Source organism: Salvelinus alpinus, chromosome 7, assembly GCF_045679555.1.
Source record: "Salvelinus alpinus chromosome 7, SLU_Salpinus.1, whole genome shotgun sequence".
NCBI classification, from domain to species: Eukaryota; Metazoa; Chordata; class Actinopteri; order Salmoniformes; family Salmonidae; genus Salvelinus; species Salvelinus alpinus.
Window position 1 is genome coordinate 74,908,639 of NC_092092.1, and position 27,755 is coordinate 74,936,393.

The 27,755-nt window shown below is 48.4% G+C and overlaps 1 protein-coding gene across 3 annotated transcripts; it reads left to right on the forward strand.

Moving 5' to 3' along the window:
* Positions 1-26,820, forward strand: LOC139581659 (clathrin interactor 1-like). 3 transcript variants are annotated; one of them, XM_071411652.1, is made up of 12 exons: positions 1-165; positions 14,756-14,860; positions 15,097-15,193; positions 16,043-16,151; positions 16,678-16,848; positions 19,655-19,859; positions 21,009-21,231; positions 21,374-21,467; positions 22,719-22,784; positions 22,917-23,188; positions 23,688-23,877; positions 24,354-26,820. In XM_071411652.1, the coding sequence occupies exons 1-12, from the start codon at positions 125-127 to the stop codon at positions 24,701-24,703; spliced, it is 1,923 nt and encodes a 640-aa protein (XP_071267753.1). In that variant the 5' UTR covers positions 1-124; the 3' UTR covers positions 24,704-26,820. The 3 variants fall into 3 exon arrangements, with proteins under 3 accessions (XP_071267753.1, XP_071267755.1, XP_071267754.1); XM_071411654.1 differs by lacking the exons at positions 1-165; positions 14,756-14,860; positions 15,097-15,193; positions 16,043-16,151; positions 16,678-16,848 and adding an exon at positions 17,772-18,003; XM_071411653.1 differs by lacking the exons at positions 1-165; positions 14,756-14,860; positions 15,097-15,193; positions 16,043-16,151; positions 16,678-16,848 and adding an exon at positions 18,090-18,423.
* Positions 26,821-27,755: the final 935 nt, after the last annotated feature.

Sequence of the window (27,755 nt, forward strand, 5' to 3'; positions counted from 1 at the left end):
AAGAAATACTGTATACTGTCTTTGGTTCAAGGTTTGATTTCGGTGACAGTGCTCCGCTCTATCGGGTTTTGAGAGCTTGGAATACAGGTTACTGAGGCGGACAGCCCCGCTGTAGAGAGCCAAAATGATGAACATGTGGAAAGTCCGGGAATTGGTTGATAAAGCGTAAGTATTTTCACTCTATCCGAGCTAAACTCTTGAGTTTACCTATTTGAAAGAGACACGTACCCAACACTTTGACGTCACGTAGCAGCAGGAAGCTAGTTAGCCAGCTAGCTTCAATAGAAAGTTGTGACAGTCAAACACAGGACAAATTCAATTTTTTTGCCATTCGACTATATTCCCATTTTATTCTCGTCTTGAACTATCCGACGAGCGATTGATAACTCAACTTTCTAGCCGCGTTTACTGCCTTAGAAAGTTGAGATGGCTAACGTTAGCTAGTTAGCTAATTACCTAGCGTAAATTATGCTGGGTTAAAAACAAATGGGAATTCGGATTATCTCCGTTTTTTGTGTGTTCCAAAAAAAACGGGAACAGGCAAAAAACGAGCGCCGACTGGGAAAATCGATTAACAGGAACTCTATCCATCTCGGGCCTCTTTCGAGAGCCCCGACTTTTCGACCTGAAGATCAGTGACGTCATGATTTGACCTCATATTTTCAGAGTTCCCGTTTTTTTTTTACGCGGCATTGCCATTAGACCATTTTTAACGTTGTCTTGGGGCTTTTTTTAAATGTTCTTTTTATCAGCTTGACAGCCACTTGTCATTTATTATAATTTTTTTGGTTAGCTAGCTAACTGAACTAGGTAGTTAGCCAACTGAGCGAGGTAGTTAGCCAGATCAAAAAACACACGTATACTTACGTGAGGGTACATTTGTTTGTAATTGTAGCTACTGTTAGTTGTGGCAAAGGCCTTGAATGCTAACTGGATGTATTCTGACAATCCAACTAACGGGTGTGACAGTATCTAGCATAACAACCAGGACATTTAGCTTTTCTCATGTCACAGGTCTATCAAAACTGCCACAGCTCAGTTGACTTGACTAGAATGTATTCGTTTTTTTTTTTTTTACAAGTATAGGATGATCCAAGTAAACATAGAATACCTGGATAACTCTCAACTTCTGCCTAGCTACCTCTATACTTCTTATTATAAACTGGGTGGTTCGAGCCCTTACAGCCGTGGTATACCACGGGTATAACAGAACATTTATTTGTACTGCTTTAATTACGTTGGTAACCAGTTTATAATAACAATAAGGAACCGTGAGGGTTTGTGATATATGGCCAATATACCACGGCTAAGGGCTGTATCCAGGCACTCCGTGTTGCGTCGCGCTTAATTCAGCCCATAGTCGTGGTATATTGGCCATATACCACACCTCCTCGGGCCTCATTGCTTAAGTATACTATAGGCTAAATTATCGAAACAAGTACAATATATTTGACTGTAGTGTATGTCTGATATGGGCCTTTTGCATTTGCAAAATGAATGTGCCTGGCATGCAGAGGCAGAAAGGTGGAGCCCAGACAATTATCAACCACAGTGACTGAGTGTTGTAATGTATAACTCTGTGATAAACAATGACTTGCTGAATGCAACAATAGATTGCACAATTAAGAGGCAATGTCACGCTGCATACAGTTGTGCTGTGAAGATATTGCTGTCACTGCCTTATTAGCCAGAGTATCTGGATTCAAAATAAAGTCCATTATTAAAATAAAAAAAAGAAACACTTTTATTTAACCAGGTAGGCCAGTTGAGAACAAGTTCTCATTTACGACTGCGACCTGGCCAAGATGAAGCAAAGCAGTGTGACAAAAACAACAGAGTTACACATGGTATAAACAAACATACAGGCAATAACGCAATAGAAAAATATGTATACCGTGTGTGCAAATGAAGTGAGGAGATAAGGCAATAAATAGGCCAATAGTGGAAAAGTAATTACAATTTAGAAATTTACACTGGAGTGATGTATGTGCAGATGAGGATGTGCAAGTATAAATACTGGTGGCATTTGGGACACACCCTACACTACCTTGGATAGTACACCCTACACTAGCCTAAACATTAGCCTAAACCTGTACAGTCGCTTTCAGTAGAGATTGAAACTGAAGTCTTGAATGAATGGCTGAATGTTTCCACCTCTGAGCGAGAGCCACACCTGGTTTAACCGGCTTATTGTTGTCTTTTGTCCTCCTCTTGTATAATTTACTGTCCTCGTCCCTGCTGAGTAATGACCTGAGAGGCCATGCAACACACACACAGGCCTACTGTAGAGCTATGGGAAGTAGTGGGATTGCGCAATCTCCACTTCAAAAGCTTTAACGGCTGGTTTGGCAAGCTGTGGCAACAGCAGGAGCACACAGTTCCTGTCCAAGAATGCATTCCTGCTAAAAGTCAAGTCCCCTCTGCTAGTCTCCCCTACTGGGTGACCTCTTCAGAGAGAGAGAGGGGGGCAGAGGTACAGAGAGAGGGTCAGGAAGAGAAGGAGGCCGATAATGGGAGAGAAAGAGCAAGCAGGAAGAGGACTGGGCTTTGCGCTGTAATGGGTGAAGGAAGTAGAGTTGGGACTCTGTTCCCTCCCTGTTGTATTGAAGTCAGTGGTTTTAGTGTGCTGCTGTGTTGTAGAGGACCCGGGCCTTGTTTCCCAGTTGCAATTTAACTTAAGCATTACAATGATCATACCTGATGAGTCATTATTTATGAGCCAACTTTTTAAGTGTTTCCCAAACACGCACGTAGAGAGAACGGTCACTAAGTGTGTCACTAAGCCATGTGTTGATACTAATAGGATCCAAAGAACTGCACTTATCTCTGATCAGATTTCTCCATTCAAATTTTACCTTAACATTCAAATTATTCCACAATACTGATGACGGATAAGCTCCTAGAGAGATATTACCACCTATTGCTTCAAATACACTATTGAGGTGACATATTATGCTTACCCAATAATAATGAATTCAATGACAGATTGGGCACATGTTGTCACACATCATAACACATTGAGGCAAAAATTTGACAGTAGCTTAGTTGCAAAATGGAACTCATTTAATTGAACATGAAATAGCCTTTCTAACCCCATGTAGCTGCTATTTTTTTAATGAAGTCATCTCGGGTTTCATTTGAAGCATCATTTTGTCTTTCACTTGTTTGCAAAAACAATTGCAAATACTTTTGCAACTTTGTAGTCAACTTTGTTCTGATCTAGATTCTATGTTTTGCAGAGGTGTTCTGTGAATAAAGTATCTAATGGATGGGCAAAAAAGTATCTAACGATGCACTTTGGCTGCTCTACAATTGGTCTGGATCCCTCGTAGATGTACACCGGTTTTTAAGAGCCATGTTACTAAGGAAAGCTCTGGGAAGCACCTTGGCTACTAAAGACTGGTCGTAAGAAGGTTCCAACAATCTGAACGCTATGAGAAACGAGGTCCAGAGTTCTACGGGCCTTGAGTGGAGACGTTGTGAGTGAGTGGGCAACACCCATCAGTGGAGGTCTATTCCGCAAAAGCAACAGGGAATCTCCTTGAAACAGCTGTCTGAATGCTGGCTCACTGTGAAGGTTATCTAGAGGCCTAAAACTGAATGAAGAAACTGGCAATTCTTGTTTCCAAGTCCTCCCGGCTGTCACATGGACAAATTGATACAATACTGAATAAATTGTCCTAAAGACTTTATTTGGACTTGTCACAGGATGAAGGAAATGGGTGTGTGCATTAGACAGACTTGCAACGAAACAGAAGCCTTTGCCATATTGTGCGATTACACACACACACACACACACACACACACACACACACCTACATGCACACACAGAGAAGATCAGAGGCTTCCATTTGAGCAAGTTGATAATGTGAGCCAGAGGTAGTTCTCTCCTCTCAGTAGACTTGCTATCTGTCTTGTGTAAGTGCTTGGCTATATCACTCCCTCTGTATGGTACTGCCTGTATGGTACTGCCTGTATGGTACTGCCTGTATGGTACTGCCTGTATGGTACTGCCTGTATGGTACTGCCTGTATGGTACTGCTGTATGGTACTGCCTGTATGGTACTGCTGTATGGTACTGCCTGTATGGTACTGCCTGTATGGTACTGCTGTATGGTACTGCCTGTATGATACTGCTGTATGGTACTGCCTGTATGGTACTGCCTGTATGGTACTGCCTGTATGGTACTGCCTGTATGGTACTGCCTGTATGGTACTGCCTGTATGGTACTGCCTGTATGGTACTGCCTGTATGGTACTGCCTGTGGCGTCACCCATGCAAACATGACGGTAATAATGATCCTATTGATTCCCGGTCAGGGAACACTTTTACTCTTATTGTTTACCTGTTTTATTTCTCTATTTTTTTTCTCTCTCTGCATTGTTGAGAAGTGTGACAAATCAAATTTGATTGTAAAGTTGCAAGCAAATATGGCATTATGGTAATCCAGTCACACAAGGCACAGAGAGGAAAACCAATATTGTATAACTACAGTATTGGGCTGGATAGTACACACAATGTGGTCTAAACTTTATGAAACATAGTGAACAACCTTATAAAGGCCTGTAGGCAGACATGCTACACTCTATTTAACAACTCATAGGCTATTTGAATAGCTGTTTGCACCAACTAGCTGTTTCCCAGTCTTTTAGAGCCATGCTATATATAACTTTGATTACAAACATCACTGTCAACTGCAGTACTTTAGGCTCTGGCTCCAACTACAGTACTTTAGGCTCTGGCTCCAGAACCGCGCAGGGCGTGTCCTCTCAGCTGTCTGTCAATGCTGCTCTGTCTGTTTGACAGTGAGGGGAAGGGGGCCGGGGGTGATGTGGCAGGGGCCAGTGAGAGGAGGGGCCAGTGAGAGGAGGGGCCAGTGAGGGGAGGTACCCCTTTACCTGCTCTATGCCTTCAGCCCTCTGCAACGCTAAGTCTATGCACCTTCTCCTAGCTCTGGGTAGAAGTTGTAGGCACAGATCTAAGATCAGCTTACCCTCTCTAAATTAAAACTTTAGCCATAAGGCAGGGAAAAACTGACATTTTACTGCCTCCTGCGTCTTACTCCATGGGGTTGTGTCAGAGCTGAGTCTTGCTCCATGGGGTTGTGTCAGAGCTGAGTCCTGCTCCATGGGGTTGTGTCTGAGCTGAGTCCTGCTCCATGGGGTTGTGTCAGAGCTGAGTCCTGCTCCATGGGGTTGTGTCTGAGCTGAGTCCTGCTCCATGGGGTTGTGTCTGAGCTGAGTCCTGCTCCATGGGGTTGTGTCTGAGCTGAGTCCTGCTCCATGGGGTTGTGTCTGAGCTGAGTCCTGCTCCATGGGGTTGTGTCTGAGCTGAGTCCTGCTCCATGGGGTTGTGTCTGAGCTGAGTCCTGCTCCATGGGGTTGTGTCTGAGCTGAGTCCTGCTCCATGGGGTTGTGTCTGAGCTGAGTCCTGCTCCATGGGGTTGTGTCTGAGCTGAGTCCTGCTCCATGGGGTTGTGTCTGAGCTGAGTCCTGCTCCATGGGGTTGTGTCTGAGCTGAGAGGAAGTCCGTATATACTGTGGATAATCTTTGTTCTGGGTAGCTGTATGCTTATTGTAGTCTATGCTAGGCCTCAGCCTATGTGTTGAATATCGGTGCTCGATCTAGACCTATTTCTCTGTGGTTTGCTTTCACAGTTAGGCTACAAAATGAACTGCATTCCATTGCTGCAGCTGTCCTTGATTGGTAACGCTCGTGCTTAGTGGAGTTTTTCAGGTCACTAAACCTGCTTGACCTTGTTAAGTTTCTTGTGCAAGGAGGTTGAGGGTGTTGTTGTGGAGGGTGTGGGTGTTGTTGTGGAGGGTGTGGGTGTTGTGGGTGTGATGGAGGGTGTGGGTGTTGTTGTGGGTGTTGTGGGTGTGATGGAGGGTGTGGGTGTTGTTGTGGGTGTTGTGGTGGAGGGTAATAACTGATTCTGCTTGTGTTTGTTTACACATTTACATAGAAGCCTGGAGAACTGGATAACCAGTGGAACCGTATGAAACTACTGTGATAGTGGGTCAAGTATACACTATAGTCAGTCTCTATGGACCATAGGTGTAGCAGAGACATTGATACTACGCTGCTTGAGGCGACCCACCCTTCATTCACCAAAAAAACACACACCTTGTCTCTCTCACGACCACACCCACCACCCACTCCACCTAGGTTTTCTCTCAGTGTCTGTCTTGGTCTGCCTGTCTGTCTGGTTAAGAGCGTTGGGCCAGTAACCGAAAGGTCGCTAGTGTGAATCCCCAAGCCGACTGTTGGTGCCCTTCAGCAAAGCACTTAACCTTCATTGCTCTCTTCTGTCCCCTCTGCTCTACTCTCTCTCTTCTGTCCCCTCTGCTCTACTCTCTCTCTTCTGTCCCCTCTGCTCTACTCTCTCTCTCTTCTGTCCCCTCTGCTCTACTCTCTCTCTTCTGTCCCCTCTGCTCTACTCTCTCTCTCTTCTGTCCCCTCTGCTCTACTCTCTCTCTCTTCTGTCCCCTCTGCTCTACTCTCTCTCTTCTGTCCCCTCTGCTCTACTCTCTCTCTTCTGTCCCCTCTGCTCTACTCTCTCTCTTCTGTCCCCTCTGCTCTACTCTCTCTCTTCTGTCCCCTCTGCTCTACTCTCTCTCTTCTGTCCCCTCTGCTCTACTCTCTCTCTTCTGTCCCCTCTGCTCTACTCTCTCTCTTCTGTCCCCTCTGCTCTACTCTCTCTCTTCTGTCCCCTTTGCTCTACTCTCTCTCTTCTGTCCCCTCTGCTCTACTCTCTCTCTTCTGTCCCCTCTGCTCTACTCTCTCTCTTCTGTCCCCTCTGCTCTACTCTCTCTCTTCTGTCCCCTCTGCTCTACTCTCTCTCTTCTGTCCCCTCTGCTCTACTCTCTCTCTACTGTCCCCTCTGCTCTACTCTCTCTCTTCTGTCCCCTCTGCTCTACTCTCTCTCTTCTGTCCCCTCTGCTCTACTCTCTCTCTCTTCTGTCCCCTCTGCTCTACTCTCTCTCTTCTGTCCCCTTTGCTCTACTCTCTCTCTTCTGTCCCCTCTGCTCTACTCTCTCTCTTCTGTCCCCTCTGCTCTACTCTCTCTCTTCTGTCCCCTCTGCTCTACTCTCTCTCTTCTGTCCCCTCTGCTCTACTCTCTCTCTTCTGTCCCCTCTGCTCCACTCTCTCTCTTCTGTCCCCTCTGCTCTACTCTCTCTCTTCTGTCCCCTCTGCTCTACTCTCTCTCTTCTGTCCCCTTTGCTCTACTCTCTCTCTTCTGTCCCCTCTGCTCTACTCTCTCTCTTCTGTCCCCTCTGCTCTACTCTCTCTCTTCTGTCCCCTCTGCTCTACTCTCTCTCTTCTGTCCCCTCTGCTCTACTCTCTCTCTTCTGTCCCCTCTGCTCTACTCTCTCTCTTCTGTCCCCTCTGCTCTACTCTCTCTCTTCTGTCCCCTCTGCTCTACTCTCTCTCTTCTGTCCCCTTTGCTCTACTCTCTCTCTTCTGTCCCCTCTGCTCTACTCTCTCTCTTCTGTCCCCTCTGCTCTACTCTCTCTCTTCTGTCCCCTCTGCTCTACTCTCTCTCTTCTGTCCCCTCTGCTCTACTCTCTCTCTTCTGTCCCCTCTGCTCTACTCTCTCTCTTCTGTCCCCTCTGCTCTACTCTCTCTCTTCTGTCCCCTCTGCTCTACTCTCTCTCTCTTCTGTCCCCTCTGCTCTACTCTCTCTCTTCTGTCCCCTCTGCTCTACTCTCTCTCTTCTGTCCCCTCTGCTCTACTCTCTCTCTTCTGTCCCCTCTGCTCTACTCTCTCTCTTCTGTCCCCTCTGCTCTACTCTCTCTCTTCTGTCCCCTCTGCTCTACTCTCTCTCTTCTGTCCCCTCTGCTCTACTCTCTCTCTTCTGTCCCCTCTGCTCTACTCTCTCTCTTCTGTCCCCTCTGCTCTACTCTCTCTCTTCTGTCCCCTCTGCTCTACTCTCTCTCTTCTGTCCCCTCTGCTCTACTCTCTCTCTTCTGTCCCCTCTGCTCTACTCTCTCTCTTCTGTCCCCTCTGCTCTACTCTCTCTCTTCTGTCCCCTCTGCTCTACTCTCTCTCTTCTGTCCCCTCTGCTCTACTCTCTCTCTTCTGTCCCCTCTGCTCTACTCTCTCTCTTCTGTCCCCTCTGCTCTACTCTCTCTCTTCTGTCCCCTCTGCTCTACTCTCTCTCTTCTGTCCCCTTTGCTCTACTCTCTCTCTCTTCTGTCCCCTCTGCTCTACTCTCTCTCTCTTCTGTCCCCTCTGCTCTACTCTCTCTCTCTTCTGTCCCCTCTGCTCTACTCTCTCTCTCTTCTGTCCCCTCTGCTCTACTCTCTCTCTTCTGTCCCCTCTGCTCTACTCTCTCTCTTCTGTCCCCTCTGCTCTACTCTCTCTCTTCTGTCCCCTCTGCTCTACTCTCTCTCTTCTGTCCCCTCTGCTCTACTCTCTCTCTTCTGTCCCCTCTGCTCTACTCTCTCTCTTCTGTCCCCTTTGCTCTACTCTCTCTCTTCTGTCCCCTTTGCTCTACTCTCTCTCTTCTGTCCCCTCTGCTCTACTCTCTCTCTTCTGTCCCCTCTGCTCTACTCTCTCTCTTCTGTCCCCTCTGCTCTACTCTCTCTCTTCTGTCCCCTCTGCTCTACTCTCTCTCTACTGTCCCCTCTGCTCTACTCTCTCTCTTCTGTCCCCTCTGCTCTACTCTCTCTCTTCTGTCCCCTCTGCTCTACTCTCTCTCTTCTGTCCCCTCTGCTCTACTCTCTCTCTCTTCTGTCCCCTCTGCTCTACTCTCTCTCTTCTGTCCCCTTTGCTCTACTCTCTCTCTTCTGTCCCCTCTGCTCTACTCTCTCTCTTCTGTCCCCTCTGCTCTACTCTCTCTCTTCTGTCCCCTCTGCTCTACTCTCTCTCTTCTGTCCCCTCTGCTCTACTCTCTCTCTTCTGTCCCCTCTGCTCCACTCTCTCTCTTCTGTCCCCTCTGCTCTACTCTCTCTCTTCTGTCCCCTCTGCTCTACTCTCTCTCTTCTGTCCCCTTTGCTCTACTCTCTCTCTTCTGTCCCCTCTGCTCTACTCTCTCTCTTCTGTCCCCTCTGCTCTACTCTCTCTCTTCTGTCCCCTCTGCTCTACTCTCTCTCTTCTGTCCCCTCTGCTCTACTCTCTCTCTTCTGTCCCCTCTGCTCTACTCTCTCTCTTCTGTCCCCTCTGCTCTACTCTCTCTCTTCTGTCCCCTCTGCTCTACTCTCTCTCTTCTGTCCCCTCTGCTCTACTCTCTCTCTTCTGTCCCCTCTGCTCTACTCTCTCTCTTCTGTCCCCTCTGCTCTACTCTCTCTCTTCTGTCCCCTCTGCTCTACTCTCTCTCTTCTGTCCCCTCTGCTCTACTCTCTCTCTTCTGTCCCCTCTGCTCTACTCTCTCTCTTCTGTCCCCTCTGCTCTACTCTCTCTCTTCTGTCCCCTCTGCTCTACTCTCTCTCTTCTGTCCCCTCTGCTCTACTCTCTCTCTTCTGTCCCCTCTGCTCTACTCTCTCTCTTCTGTCCCCTCTGCTCTACTCTCTCTCTTCTGTCCCCTCTGCTCTACTCTCTCTCTTCTGTCCCCTCTGCTCTACTCTCTCTCTTCTGTCCCCTCTGCTCTACTCTCTCTCTTCTGTCCCCTCTGCTCTACTCTCTCTCTTCTGTCCCCTCTGCTCTACTCTCTCTCTTCTGTCCCCTCTGCTCTACTCTCTCTCTTCTGTCCCCTCTGCTCTACTCTCTCTCTTCTGTCCCCTCTGCTCTACTCTCTCTCTTCTGTCCCCTCTGCTCTACTCTCTCTCTTCTGTCCCCTCTGCTCTACTCTCTCTCTTCTGTCCCCTCTGCTCTACTCTCTCTCTTCTGTCCCCTCTGCTCTACTCTCTCTCTTCTGTCCCCTCTGCTCTACTCTCTCTCTTCTGTCCCCTCTGCTCTACTCTCTCTCTTCTGTCCCCTCTGCTCTACTCTCTCTCTTCTGTCCCCTCTGCTCTACTCTCTCTCTTCTGTCCCCTTTGCTCTACTCTCTCTCTTCTGTCCCCTCTGCTCTACTCTCTCTCTACTGTCCCCTCTGCTCTACTCTCTCTCTTCTGTCCCCTCTGCTCTACTCTCTCTCTTCTGTCCCCTCTGCTCTACTCTCTCTCTTCTGTCCCCTCTGCTCTACTCTCTCTCTACTGTCCCCTTTGCTCTACTCTCTCTCTTCTGTCCCCTCTGCTCTACTCTCTCTCTTCTGTCCCCTCTGCTCTACTCTCTCTCTCTTCTGTCCCCTCTGCTCTACTCTCTCTCTTCTGTCCCCTTTGCTCTACTCTCTCTCTTCTGTCCCCTCTGCTCTACTCTCTCTCTTCTGTCCCCTCTGCTCTACTCTCTCTCTTCTGTCCCCTCTGCTCTACTCTCTCTCTTCTGTCCCCTCTGCTCTACTCTCTCTCTTCTGTCCCCTCTGCTCTACTCTCTCTCTTCTGTCCCCTCTGCTCCACTCTCTCTCTTCTGTCCCCTCTGCTCTACTCTCTCTCTTCTGTCCCCTCTGCTCTACTCTCTCTCTTCTGTCCCCTTTGCTCTACTCTCTCTCTTCTGTCCCCTTTGCTCTACTCTCTCTCTTCTGTCCCCTCTGCTCTACTCTCTCTCTTCTGTCCCCTCTGCTCTACTCTCTCTCTTCTGTCCCCTCTGCTCTACTCTCTCTCTTCTGTCCCCTCTGCTCTACTCTCTCTCTTCTGTCCCCTCTGCTCTACTCTCTCTCTTCTGTCCCCTCTGCTCTACTCTCTCTCTTCTGTCCCCTTTGCTCTACTCTCTCTCTTCTGTCCCCTCTGCTCTACTCTCTCTCTACTGTCCCCTCTGCTCTACTCTCTCTCTTCTGTCCCCTCTGCTCTACTCTCTCTCTTCTGTCCCCTCTGCTCTACTCTCTCTCTTCTGTCCCCTCTGCTCTACTCTCTCTCTACTGTCCCCTTTGCTCTACTCTCTCTCTTCTGTCCCCTCTGCTCTACTCTCTCTCTTCTGTCCCCTCTGCTCTACTCTCTCTCTCTTCTGTCCCCTCTGCTCTACTCTCTCTCTTCTGTCCCCTTTGCTCTACTCTCTCTCTTCTGTCCCCTCTGCTCTACTCTCTCTCTTCTGTCCCCTCTGCTCTACTCTCTCTCTTCTGTCCCCTCTGCTCTACTCTCTCTCTTCTGTCCCCTCTGCTCTACTCTCTCTCTTCTGTCCCCTCTGCTCTACTCTCTCTCTTCTGTCCCCTCTGCTCCACTCTCTCTCTTCTGTCCCCTCTGCTCTACTCTCTCTCTTCTGTCCCCTCTGCTCTACTCTCTCTCTTCTGTCCCCTTTGCTCTACTCTCTCTCTTCTGTCCCCTTTGCTCTACTCTCTCTCTTCTGTCCCCTCTGCTCTACTCTCTCTCTTCTGTCCCCTCTGCTCTACTCTCTCTCTTCTGTCCCCTCTGCTCTACTCTCTCTCTTCTGTCCCCTTTGCTCTACTCTCTCTCTTCTGTCCCCTCTGCTCTACTCTCTCTCTTCTGTCCCCTCTGCTCTACTCTCTCTCTTCTGTCCCCTCTGCTCTACTCTCTCTCTTCTGTCCCCTCTGCTCTACTCTCTCTCTTCTGTCCCCTCTGCTCTACTCTCTCTCTCTTCTGTCCCCTCTGCTCTACTCTCTCTCTCTTCTGTCCCCTCTGCTCTACTCTCTCTCTCTTCTGTCCCCTCTGCTCTACTCTCTCTCTCTTCTGTCCCCTCTGCTCTACTCTCTCTCTCTTCTGTCCCCTCTGCTCTACTCTCTCTCTCTTCTGTCCCCTCTGCTCTACTCTCTCTCTCTTCTGTCCCCTCTGCTCTACTCTCTCTCTCTTCTGTCCCCTCTGCTCTACTCTCTCTCTCTTCTGTCCCCTCTGCTCTACTCTCTCTCTCTTCTGTCCCCTCTGCTCTACTCTCTCTCTCTTCTGTCCCCTCTGCTCTACTCTCTCTCTCTTCTGTCCCCTCTGCTCTACTCTCTCTCTCTTCTGTCCCCTCTGCTCTACTCTCTCTCTCTTCTGTCCCCTCTGCTCTACTCTCTCTCTCTTCTGTCCCCTCTGCTCTACTCTCTCTCTCTTCTGTCCCCTCTGCTCTACTCTCTCTCTCTTCTGTCCCCTCTGCTCTACTCTCTCTCTCTTCTGTCCCCTCTGCTCTACTCTCTCTCTCTTCTGTCCCCTCTGCTCTACTCTCTCTCTCTTCTGTCCCCTCTGCTCTACTCTCTCTCTTCTGTCCCCTCTGCTCTACTCTCTCTCTCTTCTGTCCCCTCTGCTCTACTCTCTCTCTCTTCTGTCCCCTCTGCTCTACTCTCTCTCTCTTCTGTCCCCTCTGCTCTACTCTCTCTCTCTTCTGTCCCCTCTGCTCTACTCTCTCTCTCTTCTGTCCCCTCTGCTCTACTCTCTCTCTCTTCTGTCCCCTCTGCTCTACTCTCTCTCTCTTCTGTCCCCTCTGCTCTACTCTCTCTCTCTTCTGTCCCCTCTGCTCTACTCTCTCTCTCTTCTGTCCCCTCTGCTCTACTCTCTCTCTCTTCTGTCCCCTCTGCTCTACTCTCTCTCTCTTCTGTCCCCTCTGCTCTACTCTCTCTCTCTTCTGTCCCCTCTGCTCTACTCTCTCTCTCTTCTGTCCCCTCTGCTCTACTCTCTCTCTCTTCTGTCCCCTCTGCTCTACTCTCTCTCTCTTCTGTCCCCTCTGCTCTACTCTCTCTCTCTTCTGTCCCCTCTGCTCTACTCTCTCTCTCTTCTGTCCCCTCTGCTCTACTCTCTCTCTCTTCTGTCCCCTCTGCTCTACTCTCTCTCTCTTCTGTCCCCTCTGCTCTACTCTCTCTCTCTTCTGTCCCCTCTGCTCTACTCTCTCTCTCTTCTGTCCCCTCTGCTCTACTCTCTCTCTCTTCTGTCCCCCCTGCTCTACTCTCTCTCTCTTCTGTCCCCCCTGCTCTACTCTCTCTCTCTTCTGTCCCCCCTGCTCTACTCTCTCTCTTCTGTCCCCCCTGCTCTACTCTCTCTCTCTTCTGTCCCCTCTGCTCTACTCTCTCTCTTCTGTCCCCTCTGCTCTACTCTCTCTCTCTTCTGTCCCCTCTGCTCTACTCTCTCTCTCTTCTGTCCCCTCTGCTCTACTCTCTCTCTCTTCTGTCCCCTCTGCTCTACTCTCTCTCTCTTCTGTCCCCTCTGCTCTACTCTCTCTCTCTTCTGTCCCCTCTGCTCTACTCTCTCTCTCTTCTGTCCCCCCTGCTCTACTCTCTCTCTTCTGTCCCCCCTGCTCTACTCTCTCTCTTCTGTCCCCTCTGCTCTACTCTCTCTCTTCTGTCCCCTCTGCTCTACTCTCTCTCTTCTGTCCCCCTTGCTCTACTCTCTCTCTTCTGTCCCCCCTGCTCTACTCTCTCTCTTCTGTCCCCCCTGTTCTACTCTCTCTCTTCTGTCCCCTCTGCTCTACTCTCTCTCTTCTGTCCCCTCTGCTCTACTCTCTCTCTTCTGTCCCCTTTGCTCTACTCTCTCTCTTCTGTCCCCCCTGCTCTACTCTCTCTCTTCTGTCCCCCCTGTTCTACTCTCTCTCTTCTGTCCCCCTTGCTCTACTCTCTCTCTTCTGTCCCCTCTGCTCTACTCTCTCTCTTCTGTCCCCTCTGCTCTACTCTCTCTCTCTTCTGTCCCCCCTGCTCTACTCTCTCCTGTCCCCCCTGCTCTACTCTCTTCTGTCCCCCCTGCTCTACTCTCTCTCTCTTCTGTCCCCTCTGCTCTACTCTCTCTCTCTTCTGTCCCCTCTGCTCTACTCTCTCTCTCTTCTGTCCCCTCTGCTCTACTCTCTCTCTCTTCTGTCCCCTCTGCTCTACTCTCTCTCTCTTCTGTCCCCTCTGCTCTACTCTCTCTCTCTTCTGTCCCCCCTGCTCTACTCTCTCTCTCTTCTGTCCCCCCTGCTCTACTCTCTCTCTCTTCTGTCCCCTCTGCTCTACTCTCTCTCTCTTCTGTCCCCTCTGCTCTACTCTCTCTCTTCTGTCCCCTCTGCTCTACTCTCTCTCTTCTGTCCCCTCTGCTCTACTCTCTCTTCTCCCTTTCTGTCTCTGTCTTCTCTCCTGCCGAACAGGTTTTCCCTGACTGCGACGATTGTCATAGTGTACACACACACACACACACACACCATGTCTTCAGAGTACTTCTGTCCCGTGTCAGCGTTGTGTTTACCTTTGACTCTCTGAGAGAGATCGGTTATGTTATAATCATTTAATAATAATATATGCCATTTAGAAGACAGTTTTACCCATCAACTTAGGCATGCGTGCATCCATTTTACGTATGGGTGCCCCCAGCGGGCATCGAACCCACTCTCCTTGGAGTAGCAAGCGCCATGCTCTACCAACTGAGCCACACAGGACCACATTATATCATGAGGGTTATTTGACTCTGTTCCTGGAGAAACAGTTGGAAAGAACCGTTTCCTGTAAATAGAGGCTGTGTGTGTTGACCGTTACCGTAAATAGGCTGTCCAAAGCTAGGTCCGGGGGGCCTCGGTCTAGGTCCGGGGGGCCTCGGTCTAGGTCCGGGGGGCCTCGGTCTAGGTCCGGGGGGCCTCGGTCTAGGTCCGGGGGGCCTCGGTCTAGGTCCGGGGGGCCTCGGTCTGGGTCCGGGGGGCCTCGGTCTAGGTCCGGGGGGCCTCGGTCTAGGTCCGGGGGGCCTCGGTCTAGGGCGCCTTTTCTGTTAAGACAAAATATCTATATAATTTTTTTAAACTCTTAATTGAGTGCAAACCCTCCTTTGTCTCCTGTTTGACATCCATTCTTTTCATAAGAGCCACTAAAATATCTCTTCCCTTTACCTCCCCCTGTAGAACCAATGTGGTGATGAACTACTCGGAGGTGGAGACTAAGGTGAGGGAGGCCACCAACGATGACCCCTGGGGACCTTCAGGACAGCAGATGGCAGAGATTTCCAGGTAGGGGCGCTGTTCTCTCTCTCACACACACACACACACACACACACACACACACACACACACACACACACACACACGTTAGATTACAACAACCTTTATACAGTATCTGCAACGTTCTACTTGGATTGAATCATGTTGCCATGTAGACTAACTCCTGTACACCTCTTGCTCCGTGTGTCTCTTTCTCTTTCTTACTCTCTCTTTCTTTCTCTTTCTTTCTCTCTCTCTCTCCTCAGATGTACGTTTATGTATGAGCAGTTTCCTGAGGTGATAAACATGATGTGGAACAGGATGCTCCGGGACAACAAGAAGAACTGGAGAAGGGTCTACAAGGTCAGAGAGGAGCTATAACCTGTCATAAGCATGACAACCTGTCATCGTCTGGTAAAAAGCATGAGCTGACCCACACCCCAAAATGTTTGTAGAGGTGCTGAATAAACTGTAGATAAAGACAGAAAGTAAGTCACTCCCTGTATATACACTGAGTGGACAAAACATTAGGAACACCTTCCTAATATTGAGTTGCACCGCCCCCTTTTGCCCTCAGAACACCCTCAATTTGTCGACGCTTGGACTCTACATTGTTGACTCCAATTCTTCCCACAGTTGGCTGGATGTCCTTTGGATGGTGGACCATTCTTGATACATACAGGAAACTGTATGTATCAGCGTTGCAGTTCTTGACACACTCAAAGCGGTGCACCCGGCACCTACTACCATACCCCCTTCAAAGGCACTTCAATCTTTTTACACACACACACACACACACACAATCCATGTCTCAAGGCTTAAAAATCCTTCTGTAACCTGTCTCCTCCCCTTCATCTACACTGATTGAAGTGGATTGAACAAGTGACATCAATAAGGGATCATATCTTCACCTGGTCAGTCTGTCATGGAAAGAGCAGGTGTTCCTAATGTTTTGGACACTATGTGCGCTCAACATTGTAATGGTAAACCTTGGTTAGGTTGACAGCATAGTGTGACTTCCTTTCTTTTTACAACCAAGACATAAACCATGGCTATTCCACTCCAGACCTCCAGGGCCGAGGTCTGCTCTCCCAGTCTCTGTTGTTGCCCCCAGATCATCAGAAACGGTTGACACTATGACCTGTCATAAAAATGACCGAGGGGGCCATCATAAGCAGTTCTAACAATAGTTTTCCATCTCTTCTCCCCCAGTCTCTGCTGTTGTTGTCCCACCTCATCAGGAACGGTTCAGAGAGAGTTGTCACCAGCGCCAGAGAGCACATCTACGACCTACGATCTCTGGAGAGCTACCACTTCGTAGGCAAGTAATCTCTCTGGCTGACACTAGAGAAACAGAATCCCGAGTCTATGGCTGTCTCTCTCTCTTGACTGTAGTGTAGAATCTGTGTTAAATGTTTGTTGTCTGTCCTCAGTACACCTCTGTACACCAGTGTGCGAGTTTGTAATGAGATGTTAGTTTAGAACCAGACAAAAGGGCTAGTGTTCAGTCGGTGTTGTAGCATGCAGGAAGAGATGGAGCACTAAGAACTGCTTTAACCACAACCAGCTCCACCACACACTGCTCTGCCCTAAAGCAGACAAAGTGAAAGGTAAATCACTCCCCTTACCACCATATAGCCTTGTGAACCCAGACGGATAGTTTTTTTTTTTTTTTTTTCACACAGTACTGTGGACACTTCTGCATTTTGTCTTCTCAAAACATGTTGTCCCACCTGACATTATGATTACACTGATCAGCTTCCTACACGTTGAGAAGGCATATGTTTATAGGGGAATGGAACACTAACAGCTTGCCAATAACCTTCAGCTACTCTCCCTCTGTGTAGATGAGAACGGTAAGGACCAGGGAGTGAACGTACGTCAGAAGGTGAAGGAGATGGTGGATCTGATCCAGGATGATGATAGACTGAGAGAGGAGAGGAAGAAGGCAAAGAAGAACAAAGACAAATACATCGGCGTGTCCTCTGACAGTATTGGAGGAGGGTTCAGCAGATACAGTAAGTCCTCTGACAGTATTGGAGGAGGGTTCAGCAGATACAGTAAGTCCTCTGACAGTATTGGAGGAGGGTTCAGCAGATACAGTAAGTCCTCTGACAGTACTGGAGAAGGGTTCAGCAGATACAGTAAGTCCTCTGACAGTATTGGAGGAGGGTTCAGCAGATACAGTAAGTCCTCTGACAGTACTGGAGGAGGGTTCAGCAGATACAGTAAGTCCTCTGACAGTATTGGGGGAGGGTTCAGCAGATACAGTAAGTCCTCTGACAGTACTGGAGGAGGGTTCAGCAGATACAGTAAGTCCTCTGACAGTATTGGGGGAGGGTTCAGCAGATAGAGTAAGTCCTCTGACAGTACTGGGGGAGGGTTCAGCAGATACAGTAAGTCCTCTGACAGTATTGGAGGGTTCAGCAGATACAGTAAGTCCTCTGACAGTATTGGAGGAGGGTTCAGCAGATACAGTAAGTCCTCTGACAGTATGGGGGGAGGGTTCAGCAGATACAGTAAGTCCTCTGACAGTATTAGAGGAGGGTTCAGCAGATACAGTAAGTCCTTTGACAGTATGGGGGGAGGGTTCAGCAGATACAGTAAGTCCTCTGACAGTATTAGAGGAGGGTTCAGCAGATACAGTAAGTCCTTTGACAGTATGGGGGGAGGGTTCAGCAGATACAGTAAGTCCTCTGACAGTATTGGGGGAGGGTTCAGCAGATACAGTAAGTCCTCTGACAGTACTGGGGGAGGGTTCAGCAGATACAGTAAGTCCTCTGACAGTATTGGGGGAGGGTTCAGCAGATACAGTAAGTCCTCTGACAGTATTGGGGGAGGGTTCAGCAGATACAGTAAGTCCTCTGACAGTATTGGGGGAGGGTTCAGCAGATACAGTAAGTCCTCTGACAGTACTGGGGGAGGGTTCAGCAGATACAGTAAGTCCTCTGACAGTATGGGGGGAGGATTCAGCAGATACAGTAAGTCCTCTGACAGTATGGGGGGAGGGTTCAGTAAGTCCTCTGACAGTACTGGGGGAGGGTTCAGCAGATACAGTAAGTCCTCTGACAGTATTGGGGGAGGGTTCAGTAAGTCCTCTGACAGTATTGGAGGAGGGTTCAGAAGATACAGTAAGTCCTCTGACAGTATTGGAGGAGGGTTCAGCAGATACACTAAGTCCTCTGACAGTATTGGGGGAGGGTTCAGCAGATACAGTAAGTCCTCTGACAGTACGGGGGGAGGGTTCAGCAGATACAGTAAGTCCTCTGACAGTATGGGGGGAGGGTTCAGCAGATACAGTAAGTCCTCTGACAGTACTGGGGGAGGGTTCAGCAGATACAGTAAGTCCTCTGACAGTATTGGGGGAGGGTTCAGCAGATACAGTAAGTCCTCTGACAGTACTGGGGGAGGGTTCAGCAGATACAGTAAGTCCTCTGACAGTATTGGGGGAGGGTTCAGCAGATACAGTAAGTCCTCTGACAGTACTGGGGGAGGGTTCAGCAGATACAGTAAGTCCTCTGACAGTACTGGGGGAGGGTTCAGCAGATACAGTAAGTCCTCTGACAGTATTGGGGGAGGGTTCAGCAGATACAGTATTGGGGGAGGATTCAGCAGATGGAGTATTGGGGGAGGATTCAGCAGATACAGTAAGTCCTCTGACAGTATGGGGGGAGGATTCAGCAGATACAGTATTGGGGGAGCTATTTTCAGGTCTCTCCAGAGATGTTCGATCGGGTTCAAGTCTGGGCTCTGGCTGGGCCACTCAAGGACATTCAGAGACTGGTCCCAAAGCCACTGCTGCGTTGTCTTGGCTGTGTATTTTGGGTTGTTGTCCTGTTGGAAGGTGAACCTTCGCCCCAGTCTGAGGTTCTGAGCGCTCTGGAGCAGGTTTTCATCAAGGATTTGCTCTGTTCATCTTTCCCTCGATCCTGACTAGTCTCTCAGTCCCTGCCATTGAAAAACATCCCCACAGCATGATGCTGCCACCACCATGCTTCACCATAGGGATGGTGCCAGGTTTCTTCCAGACGTGACACTTGGCATTCAGGCCAAATAATTAAATATTGGTTTCATCAGACCAGAGAATCTTGTTTCTCATGGTCTGAGTGCTTTAGGACTCCAAGCGGGCTGTCATGTGCCTTTTACTGAGGAGTGGCTTCCGTCTGGCCACACTACCATAACGGTCTGAGTGCTGCAGAGATGGTTGTCCTTCTGGAAGGTTATCCCATCTCCACAGAGGAACTCTGGAGCTCTGTCAGAGTGACCATCAGGTTCTTGGTCACCTCTCTGACCAAGGCCCTTCTCCCCCCTTTGCTCAGTTTGGCCGGGTGGCCAGCTCTAGGAACGTCTTCCATTTAAAAATGGAGGCCACTGTGTTCTTGGGGACCTTCAATGCTGCAGAAATATTTTGTTACCCTTCCCCAGATCTGTGCCTCGACACAATCCTGTATCGGAGATCGACAGACAATTCCTTCGACTTCATGGCTTGGTTTTTGATCTGACATACACTGTCAACTGTAGGAACTTATATAGACAGGTGTGTGCCTTTCCATATCATTTCCAATCAATTGAAATTACCACAGGTGGACTCCAAGTTGTAGAAACAGTTGAATGGGGTATTGTGTGTAGATTGAATGAATGATTTATTTTTATTTATTTTTTAAATCAATTTCAGCTGTAACAAAATGTGGATAAAGCCAAGGGGTCTGAATTCTTTCCAAATGCACAGTATACATTGGAGTGTCTTCTGATCTTATTGGCCACTAACACAAACTCACTGTTCTCTCACTCTTTCTCTCTCTGTCTATTCCCCCCTCCCCCCAGCGGGTGATCGGTATGACTCCAGCAGCTCTGGCGGTAATGAGGGAAGCAGCAGAGGGAAGTGGGATGAGGACTGGAAGAGAGACGGAGGCCAGTTCCCCTTCAGTGAGAAACTGGGGGAGATCAGTGATAAGATCGGCAGCACCATCGATGACACAATCAACAAGTTCAGGAAGCAGAGCAGAGACGATTCACCAGACCGATTCAGGTTAGGAAAGAGACGACACACCAGACAGATGATTCAGGTTAGGAAAGAGACGACACACCAGACAGATGATTCAGGTTAGGAGAGGGACGACTCACCAGACATGATTCAGGTTAGGAGAGAGAAGAGTTCAACTGGGTGAGATTGAGAGAAAGAGGAAGGAAATGAATGACTCAAATAGAGAGGGGGGGGAATACTGAGGTACAGGGAGAAGTTAGAGCTACCCGCTATCCTCATATCATATTACGGTATGTTAGAGCTACCCGCTGTCGTCCTCATATCATATTACGGTATGTTAGAGCTACCCGCTGTCCTCCTCATATCATATTACGGTATGTTAGAGCTACCCGCTGTCCTCATATCATATTACGGTATGTTAGAGCTACCCGCTGTCCTCCTCATATCATATTACGGTATGTTAGAGCTACCCGCTGTCCTCATATCATATTACGGTATGTTAGAGCTACCCGCTGTCCTCCTCATATCATATTGCGGTATGTTAGAGCTACCCGCTGTCCTCCTCATATCATATTGCGGTATGTTAGAGCTACCCGCTGTCCTCCTCATATCATATTACAGTATGTTAGAGCTACCCGCTGTCGTCCTCATATCATATTACGGTATGTTAGAGCTACCCGCTGTCCTCCTCATATCATATTACGGTATGTTAGAGCTACCCGCTGTCCTCCTCATATCATATTACGGTATGTTAGAGCTACCCGCTGTCCTCCTCATATCATATTACGGTATGTTAGAGCTACCCGCTGTCCTCCTCATATCATATTACGGTATGTTAGAGCTACCCGCTGTCCTCCTCATATCATATTACGGTATGTTAGAGCTACCCGCTGTCCTCCTCATATCATATTACGGTATGTTAGAGCTACCCGCTGTCGTCCTCATATCATATTACGGTATGTTAGAGCTACCCGCTGTCGTCCTCATATCATATTACGGTATGTTAGAGCTACCCGCTGTCGTCCTCATATCATATTACGGTATGTTAGAGCTACCCGCTGTCGTCCACATATATTACAGTATGTCAACATCCTGATGTTCTGTCATACTTTAGTCACACTATTTTAATTGAACTATCCCCAAAACAAATTGTCGTCTTTTTCACCTGGTTTGCGTCCTCTCTGGTCTCCGTAGTGACAACGAGGAGGAGCGAAGTCGCCCGTCACGGAACGGCCAGTCTGGGAGGTCGGTGTTCAAAGACGAGGAGGAAACCGTGACGACCAAGAGTGTCCAGATCGTTCAGGCAACAGAAACCACAGCAACCAGGAAGAGAGGCGGGGTTCCGTCCAAAACTGTGTCCCTGGGAGCTGCGGCCCACTACACAGGAGACAAGAGTCCCGATACCTCCGCCAAACAGGTGTGTGTGCACGTGCGTCCGTGCACATTCAGGCCACGCTGGTCCACTCTAGCTTATTGCTGCTATCTGGTGTTAACGGTGGACAGTGCAGTCTCGCTCCCTCTGTCTACTCACATCTCTCCTCTCCTCCTCTCTGTTCCAGACTCCGTCTGCAGCAGCACCCCAGTCCTCCAGTAGTGGTCTGGCTGACCTATTCATGGTAGATACAGGACCCAGCCAGCCTGCAGCAGCCACCGGTAACTACACACTGAGAAGATATCATGGAGGGTTGGGGGGCCGGTAGTGTAGTTACGGGACATCGTGGGGGCCGGTAGTGTAGTTACGGGACATCGTGGGGGCCGGTAGTGTAGTTACGGGACATCGTGGGGGCCGGTAGTGTAGTTACGGGACATCGTGGGGGCCGGTAGTGTAGTTACGGGACATCGTGGGGGCCGGTAGTGTAGTTACGGGACATCGTGGGGGCCGGTAGTGTAGTTACGGGACATCGTGGGGGCCGGTAGTGTAGTTACGGGACATCGTGGGGGCCGGTAGTGTAGTTACGGGACATCGTGGGGGCCGGTAGTGTAGTTACGGGACATCGTGGGGGCCGGTAGTGTAGTTACGGGACATCGTGGGGGCCGGTAGTGTAGTTACGGGACATCGTGGGGGCCGGTAGTGTAGTTACGGGACATCGTGGGGGCCGGTAGTGTAGTTACGGGACATCGTGGGGGCCGGTAGTGTAGTTACGGGACATCGTGGGGGCCGGTAGTGTAGTTACGGGACATCGTGGGGGCCGGTAGTGTAGTTACGGGACATCGTGGGGGCCGGTAGTGTAGTTACGGGACATCGTGGGGGCCGGTAGTGTAGTTACGGGACATCGTGGGGGCCGGTAGTGTAGTTACGGGACATCGTGGGGGCCGGTAGTGTAGTTACGGGACATCGTGGGGGCCGGTAGTGTAGTTACGGGACATCGTGGGGGCCGGTAGTGTAGTTACGGGACATCGTGGGGGCCGGTAGTGTAGTTACGGGACATCGTGGGGGCCGGTAGTGTAGTTACGGGACATCGTGGGGGGGGGGGGGGGGTTTGATCAGCTATAATTCTATGGGTTCCTTTTCCCTTCAGCGTCACATCTGGTCTCTGGGCTGGTCACTGGAAACTGTCACATCTCAATCATTATGTGTTTTATGGTCACTTACTGTTTTACTCATTTCATATGTATATACTGTATTCTTGTCAATGCCACTCCGACATAGCTCGTCCTACTGTTTATATATTTCTTAGTTATATTTTACTTTTGGATTTGTGTGTGTTAGATATTACTGCACTGTTGGAGCTAGGAACACAAGCCTTTAGTTAGATATTACTGCACTGTTGGAGCTAGGAACACAAGCCTTTAGTTAGATATTACTGCACTGTTGGAGCTAGGAACACAAGCCTTTAGCTACACCTGCAATAACATCTGTTAAATATGTGACAAATACAAATCAAATGGTATGTCTCTTTCCAGACCTGATAGGAGGATTTGCTGACTTTTCTTCTCCTGCTGCCTCTGTCGGCCTCTCCACAGTCCATGGTGAGTTTAGACAGCACTAGAATATTCTGAGAGATGGAGGGGAGGAGGTCTGGCCACGTGGAGCCTGCTAACATGTGTGTGTGAGAGATTTAAGTCCACTATAACCTTATTCCTCTCTTTTCTCCTCTCCAGCCTCTAGTGGGAACAGTGATTTTGGGGACTGGAATGCTTTCCCTGACGGCCAGGCCCCCGTCCCCACCCCTTTCGCCCAGCCTCTGGCCCCTAGCAACACTGACCTGTTTGGGGCTCTGTCGGCCAGCTCTGCCCCGGCACCAGCCTCAGCTGACCTGTTTGATCTGATGGGTCCGGTCCAGACTCAGTCTCTCTCTGCCTCTCAGAGCCTCACCTTCAATATGACCAGCACACAGAACGTGACCAGTACCATGCCACAGTCTACATCACTGGTAAGAATATAGGACAGACATGGTACACACAAACAGTAAATGAATTCACATTGTAAATTGTCTTTATTGTGCCTGATGCACTGTTAATGAGAGGAGTGACAGTAACTGCTGTGGTTTAGCGGGACAGACACGAGAGAGCAGAGAGCCAAGGTCTGCACATGGTCCTCCTTGCCTAGGGACAAAAATGCACACAATGAGAAGGAACCAGTTTGAGTCAGAAAACCATTCAATCTAATACGAGGTTGTGTTGACATAGATATTTGCATGTTAAAAACCTGACCTATTTTAAAAAAGACAAGCTTAGTTTTGCAGATGAATCAAACCTGCCCCTTCCCAACCGGTTCATTCTGGTTAGATGGGATGTGTTTTTATGTAGGTTACTATAGAGACTGTAGTTCAACCTTCATATTTCACCATTATATAGGTACCTTAACATTACTATCTATTGGAACTTGCTACCAAATTCTCTCGCTCTCTCTCTCTCTCCCCCCCCCCTCAGCCCTTCCAGGTGATGAGCGGTCCGTTGCAGCCCCAGCAGCAGCAGCAAGTCATGCTGGGTACCCAGGGTTCAATGGGGTCAGCGATCCCCTCCACCTGGTCTGACTCCTCGGTCAATATCAGTCTGGACTTCCTGGCACCCGGCGTGCAGCCCCCCAAACCTGCCCAGCCCACCCTCAAAACACTCCAAGGTGAGCCTACAGGGTTGTAGTATAGACTGGGATAGAAATAGTACTGTGTTTGTCTGGAGGGGGTTTAAAACGCTGCTGAATGTCTGTTGACCGACACGTTGGATTGAGATCCATACAACTGTTTGTGGAGTATCCAAGATCCTCAGCGTGCGGGACTTTCTTCCTTTTAATCAGGATGGTCACAAGACAATTCAAAAGGCTTTAGGTTCAGTCAGAATGGAATAGAAGGATGCTTGGGACTACTTGTTCAGTGTGGAATAGATGGATGCTTGGGACTACTTGTTCAGTGTGGAATAGAAGGATGCTTGGGACTACTTGTTCAGTGTGGAATAGAAGGATGCTTGGGACTACTTGTTCAGTGTGGAATAGAAGGATGCTTGGGACTACTTGTTCAGTGTGGAGTGTGTGTGAACCTGTGTGTGCATGTGAGGTCATGCTCTTTTCTGACTCCACTTCTTCCTGTTTCTTTCTTCTAGGAGTCCAGCCCCTCCCACCTGTCAACATGCTCTCCCAGGGATTCGCCGGCATGGGCCTCGCCCCCTCTCCCATCAGAACCCCTACAACTCCCATGATGTACCCCGGTGCTGGGATGGGCATGGCCCCCGGTGCTGGGATGGGCATGGCCCCCAGCCAGGGCATGATGGGGATGGGCATGGCCCCCAGCCAGGGCATGATGGGGATGGGCATGAACATGGGTGCTATGCCCCAGGCTAACATGACCATGGGGATGAGGATGCCAGCCATGTCTATGGGCTCTGGCATGGTACAGCAGCAGCCCAAGCAAGGAGTGGACGCCTTCGCGGATTTCGGCAACTTCAGGAAGTGAGGGAAGAGAAGGAGAGGGGTGTTTCTGTTTCTCTCCATCCAACAGACTGTCCATGAAGGATTGTAAAGAGCTGCAAACAAAGAGTACTTGAATGTTGTCAAATATCAAATACTGACTGCCACCCCTCCATTTCCTGTTTCTTTCCTTTAAGTGATATATAGAGACATGAATATACATGATTGTATGTGTCTTTTAATCAGTTGGAACTTGCAATCAAGTACCTTTTAGAGTGTATTCAGTACAGTAATGGTTGTGTGCTGTTCAGGTCTGAATCAGAGAGAACAACTGAGAGCAAAAAACACGGTGCCAGAATAATGCAGAGATGTTTCACTTTAAAATGTATGCCAAACAAAAACCAATGATTGCAAAGTTAAACAACCCAGACAATTCTATGCACCAGGACGGCTTTTAAACTTGTATGGTTTGTTTAACTTCTCAATAATAGTTTTTTGTTTGTATTGCATTTTAAAGCACCATTCTGTTACCATGGAATTGTCCAGATGAAACTTCAAGAGAATGTCAGTGGGGGTTTTGTTTTACTTAATCAGTTAATTGTCCAGAGTAGCAAAAATATAGTTTTCTATGATAATCCCACCCCATTAACTCCCCATCCATCTCTTTTAGAATGTCAGGTTATCTCGACATGTCCCTTCCCTACAACTGTAAATATTACTGGTGCGACAGACAAATAAATTATTGAGTACTTGATTATGATATGATGATGCCGTGAAGAGGTGGGTGTCAATTGGACGGAACCAGATGTCAATCAAGACGTTGCTATGGCACGCTACATTGCCATGGCGCTGGTCTTTAATACCTACTTTATATAACAGCGTTCCACACTCCAAATGTGGAGTTTCTGTTCAATATTAGACTTAACAAATCAATCAATCGTTTATTGATGGATGGATTTAATAAGTGAATGAATGAGAAATGATTGAAAGTTGTTAATTGAAGAAGCTGTGGTAACGATAACACAGATCTCCTTTGTGGCCTTTCTTATGGGTATATATTTTTTAAAGAACTAATCTTTTTTTTCCTTGCATCCAAATAAGATAATCAGTAGATGTAGGAACAACCTCCTGGTGGGCTGTGTTCTTTAAGTACAGCACATGGTGCCTGTACGACGGAGGCCTTTTTCCTTCATTATAACTTACAGGAGACAGACGGAGAGACGATACAACTATAGTGTTCATGACAGTTACTGTTAGTCTACAGCACAGTATGTATGTGTGGTTCTTACTGCTCCCTCTGTCCCCTGGGACCCTCGTGGAATAGGGGGGAAGATGTCCCTAGATGCTGATCTTGGGTCATTTTTGCATTTTCCTCCACTGATGGTTTAGGTTAGGATTGTGGGTGGGGAAGTTGATCCTAGCTCTGTACTTGGGGGAAAATTCACCCCGGAGTGGATCTCTGAAGGAGAGGTTTCTCAGACAGTGCAGGTCTAGGAGAGGATTTCTCTCCTAGGAGGGGGGGGGGGTCGTACATCTCATATGGCACCCTATACACTTTATAGTGCACTACTTCCGACCAGAGCCCTTAGGACTTGGGTCAAATGTAGTGCACTATATAGGAAATGGGTACATGTGGAAGTCATGACCATTTTACAAGGTCAGCGAGTACCTCACATGTAAACTAGACTCCTCTGTTTCAGAGCTATGTTCTCTTCCAGGAGTTCGGGTCAATTCTGGAAGTACACTGAAATTCCAGTTTTCTTCAATGCTTTTCATAAGGAAACTGTTGAATGTAGTTTACTTTCTAAATTGACTCAAATGGAATTGCCCCGAACCCGGCACAGATAAACACACAGTAGCCTTCTGTCTGAGCTGAGGCTTTACCTGCTGGAAACGACCAAAATGTAACTCTTTTTCTAAGAGATGATGTCCTTAGGGTGTTGTTTTATTCTTTCTCTGGTTTCATTTTTTTCTACTTATTACAATTGTTCTGAGATCTTCTGTAATGTGGGATTGTTACATAAAATAAAAACACTAGTTTATGCAAATGTATAAAAAGAAAAAGTGACGCATCACCAACGAAAAGAGCCTTGAGAAAATGTTTTTGTTTGATTTGATTGTCCCATGATCCTTTTATCTACGGCATTAAAACAGTTGATTACAGTTTTCTATTTAAGTGTTTATTTCACTTAATACCAATTTAGTGACAACTTTAGATGGCCTTGGAACCTGCTGAGACAGACACCCACACAGTGCAGCCCTACAGACACCCACACAGTGCAGCCCTACAGACACCCACACAGTGCAGCCCTACAGACACCCACACAGTGCAGCCCTACAGACACCCACACAGTGCAGCCCTAGACACCCACACAGTGCAGCCCTACAGACACCCACACAGTGCAGCCCTACAGACACCCACACAGTACAGCCCTACAGACACCCACACAGTGCAGCCCTACAGACACCCACACGGTGGGGTTGAATAGATCTGATTAAGGTATATGAAGAGCAGAGTAATTAAACCCAGATACTGTAGGACAATGGCTTGTCTCAGACAAAGTTTGATCAATTAACAGATCTTTCACGGCTCCAAAATATTATGGAAATGAAGGTTTATTGTCCTTCGGTAGCCTCTGTAGTTTAGAGACAGAAAGCAGAAGCTACACAAAAGCAATGACATGCAGTTAAATCATGCTGTTTATGGCTAATGTGGGCATTAAAGAATAAAACAAAGTCTGAAATGTCTAGACATAAGATTTGCAGCTTAGTGCCATCTGCAATCTGAACGTCTCCCATCTCCATTATTCATAACACACATGAGGTCCTCTGAGATCAGACCATGCTGCCGTTTGTGCTCTAGCTGACAGAAAAGCAAGATAATGGGACAAACAGTAGGCTTTCCTCCTTTTAGAGGCAATATGCCTCCATATGTTACCTGGAGTTGGCAGGTCGGGAATAGCATGGATGACATTTATATGGGTTTTCTGCATTGAGATTATAATCTGCATATTTATAAAACAATTTTTACGACATTCATTGGGTTAGGCTATCATTTGGATCCTCACTATATCAGGATAATGTGAAATTAAATGTAT

Bases quoted from the DNA above. Each gene is read 5' to 3' on its own strand.
- LOC139581659 (XM_071411652.1), top strand. From the start codon at position 125: ATGATGAACATGTGGAAAGTCCGGGAATTGGTTGATAAAGC. The intron at 15,194-16,042 runs GTCAGAGAGGAG...CTTCTCCCCCAG, and splicing joins ACTGGAGAAGGGTCTACAAG to TCTCTGCTGTTGTTGTCCCA. The intron at 21,468-22,718 runs GTAACTACACAC...GTCTCTTTCCAG, and splicing joins CCAGCCTGCAGCAGCCACCG to ACCTGATAGGAGGATTTGCT.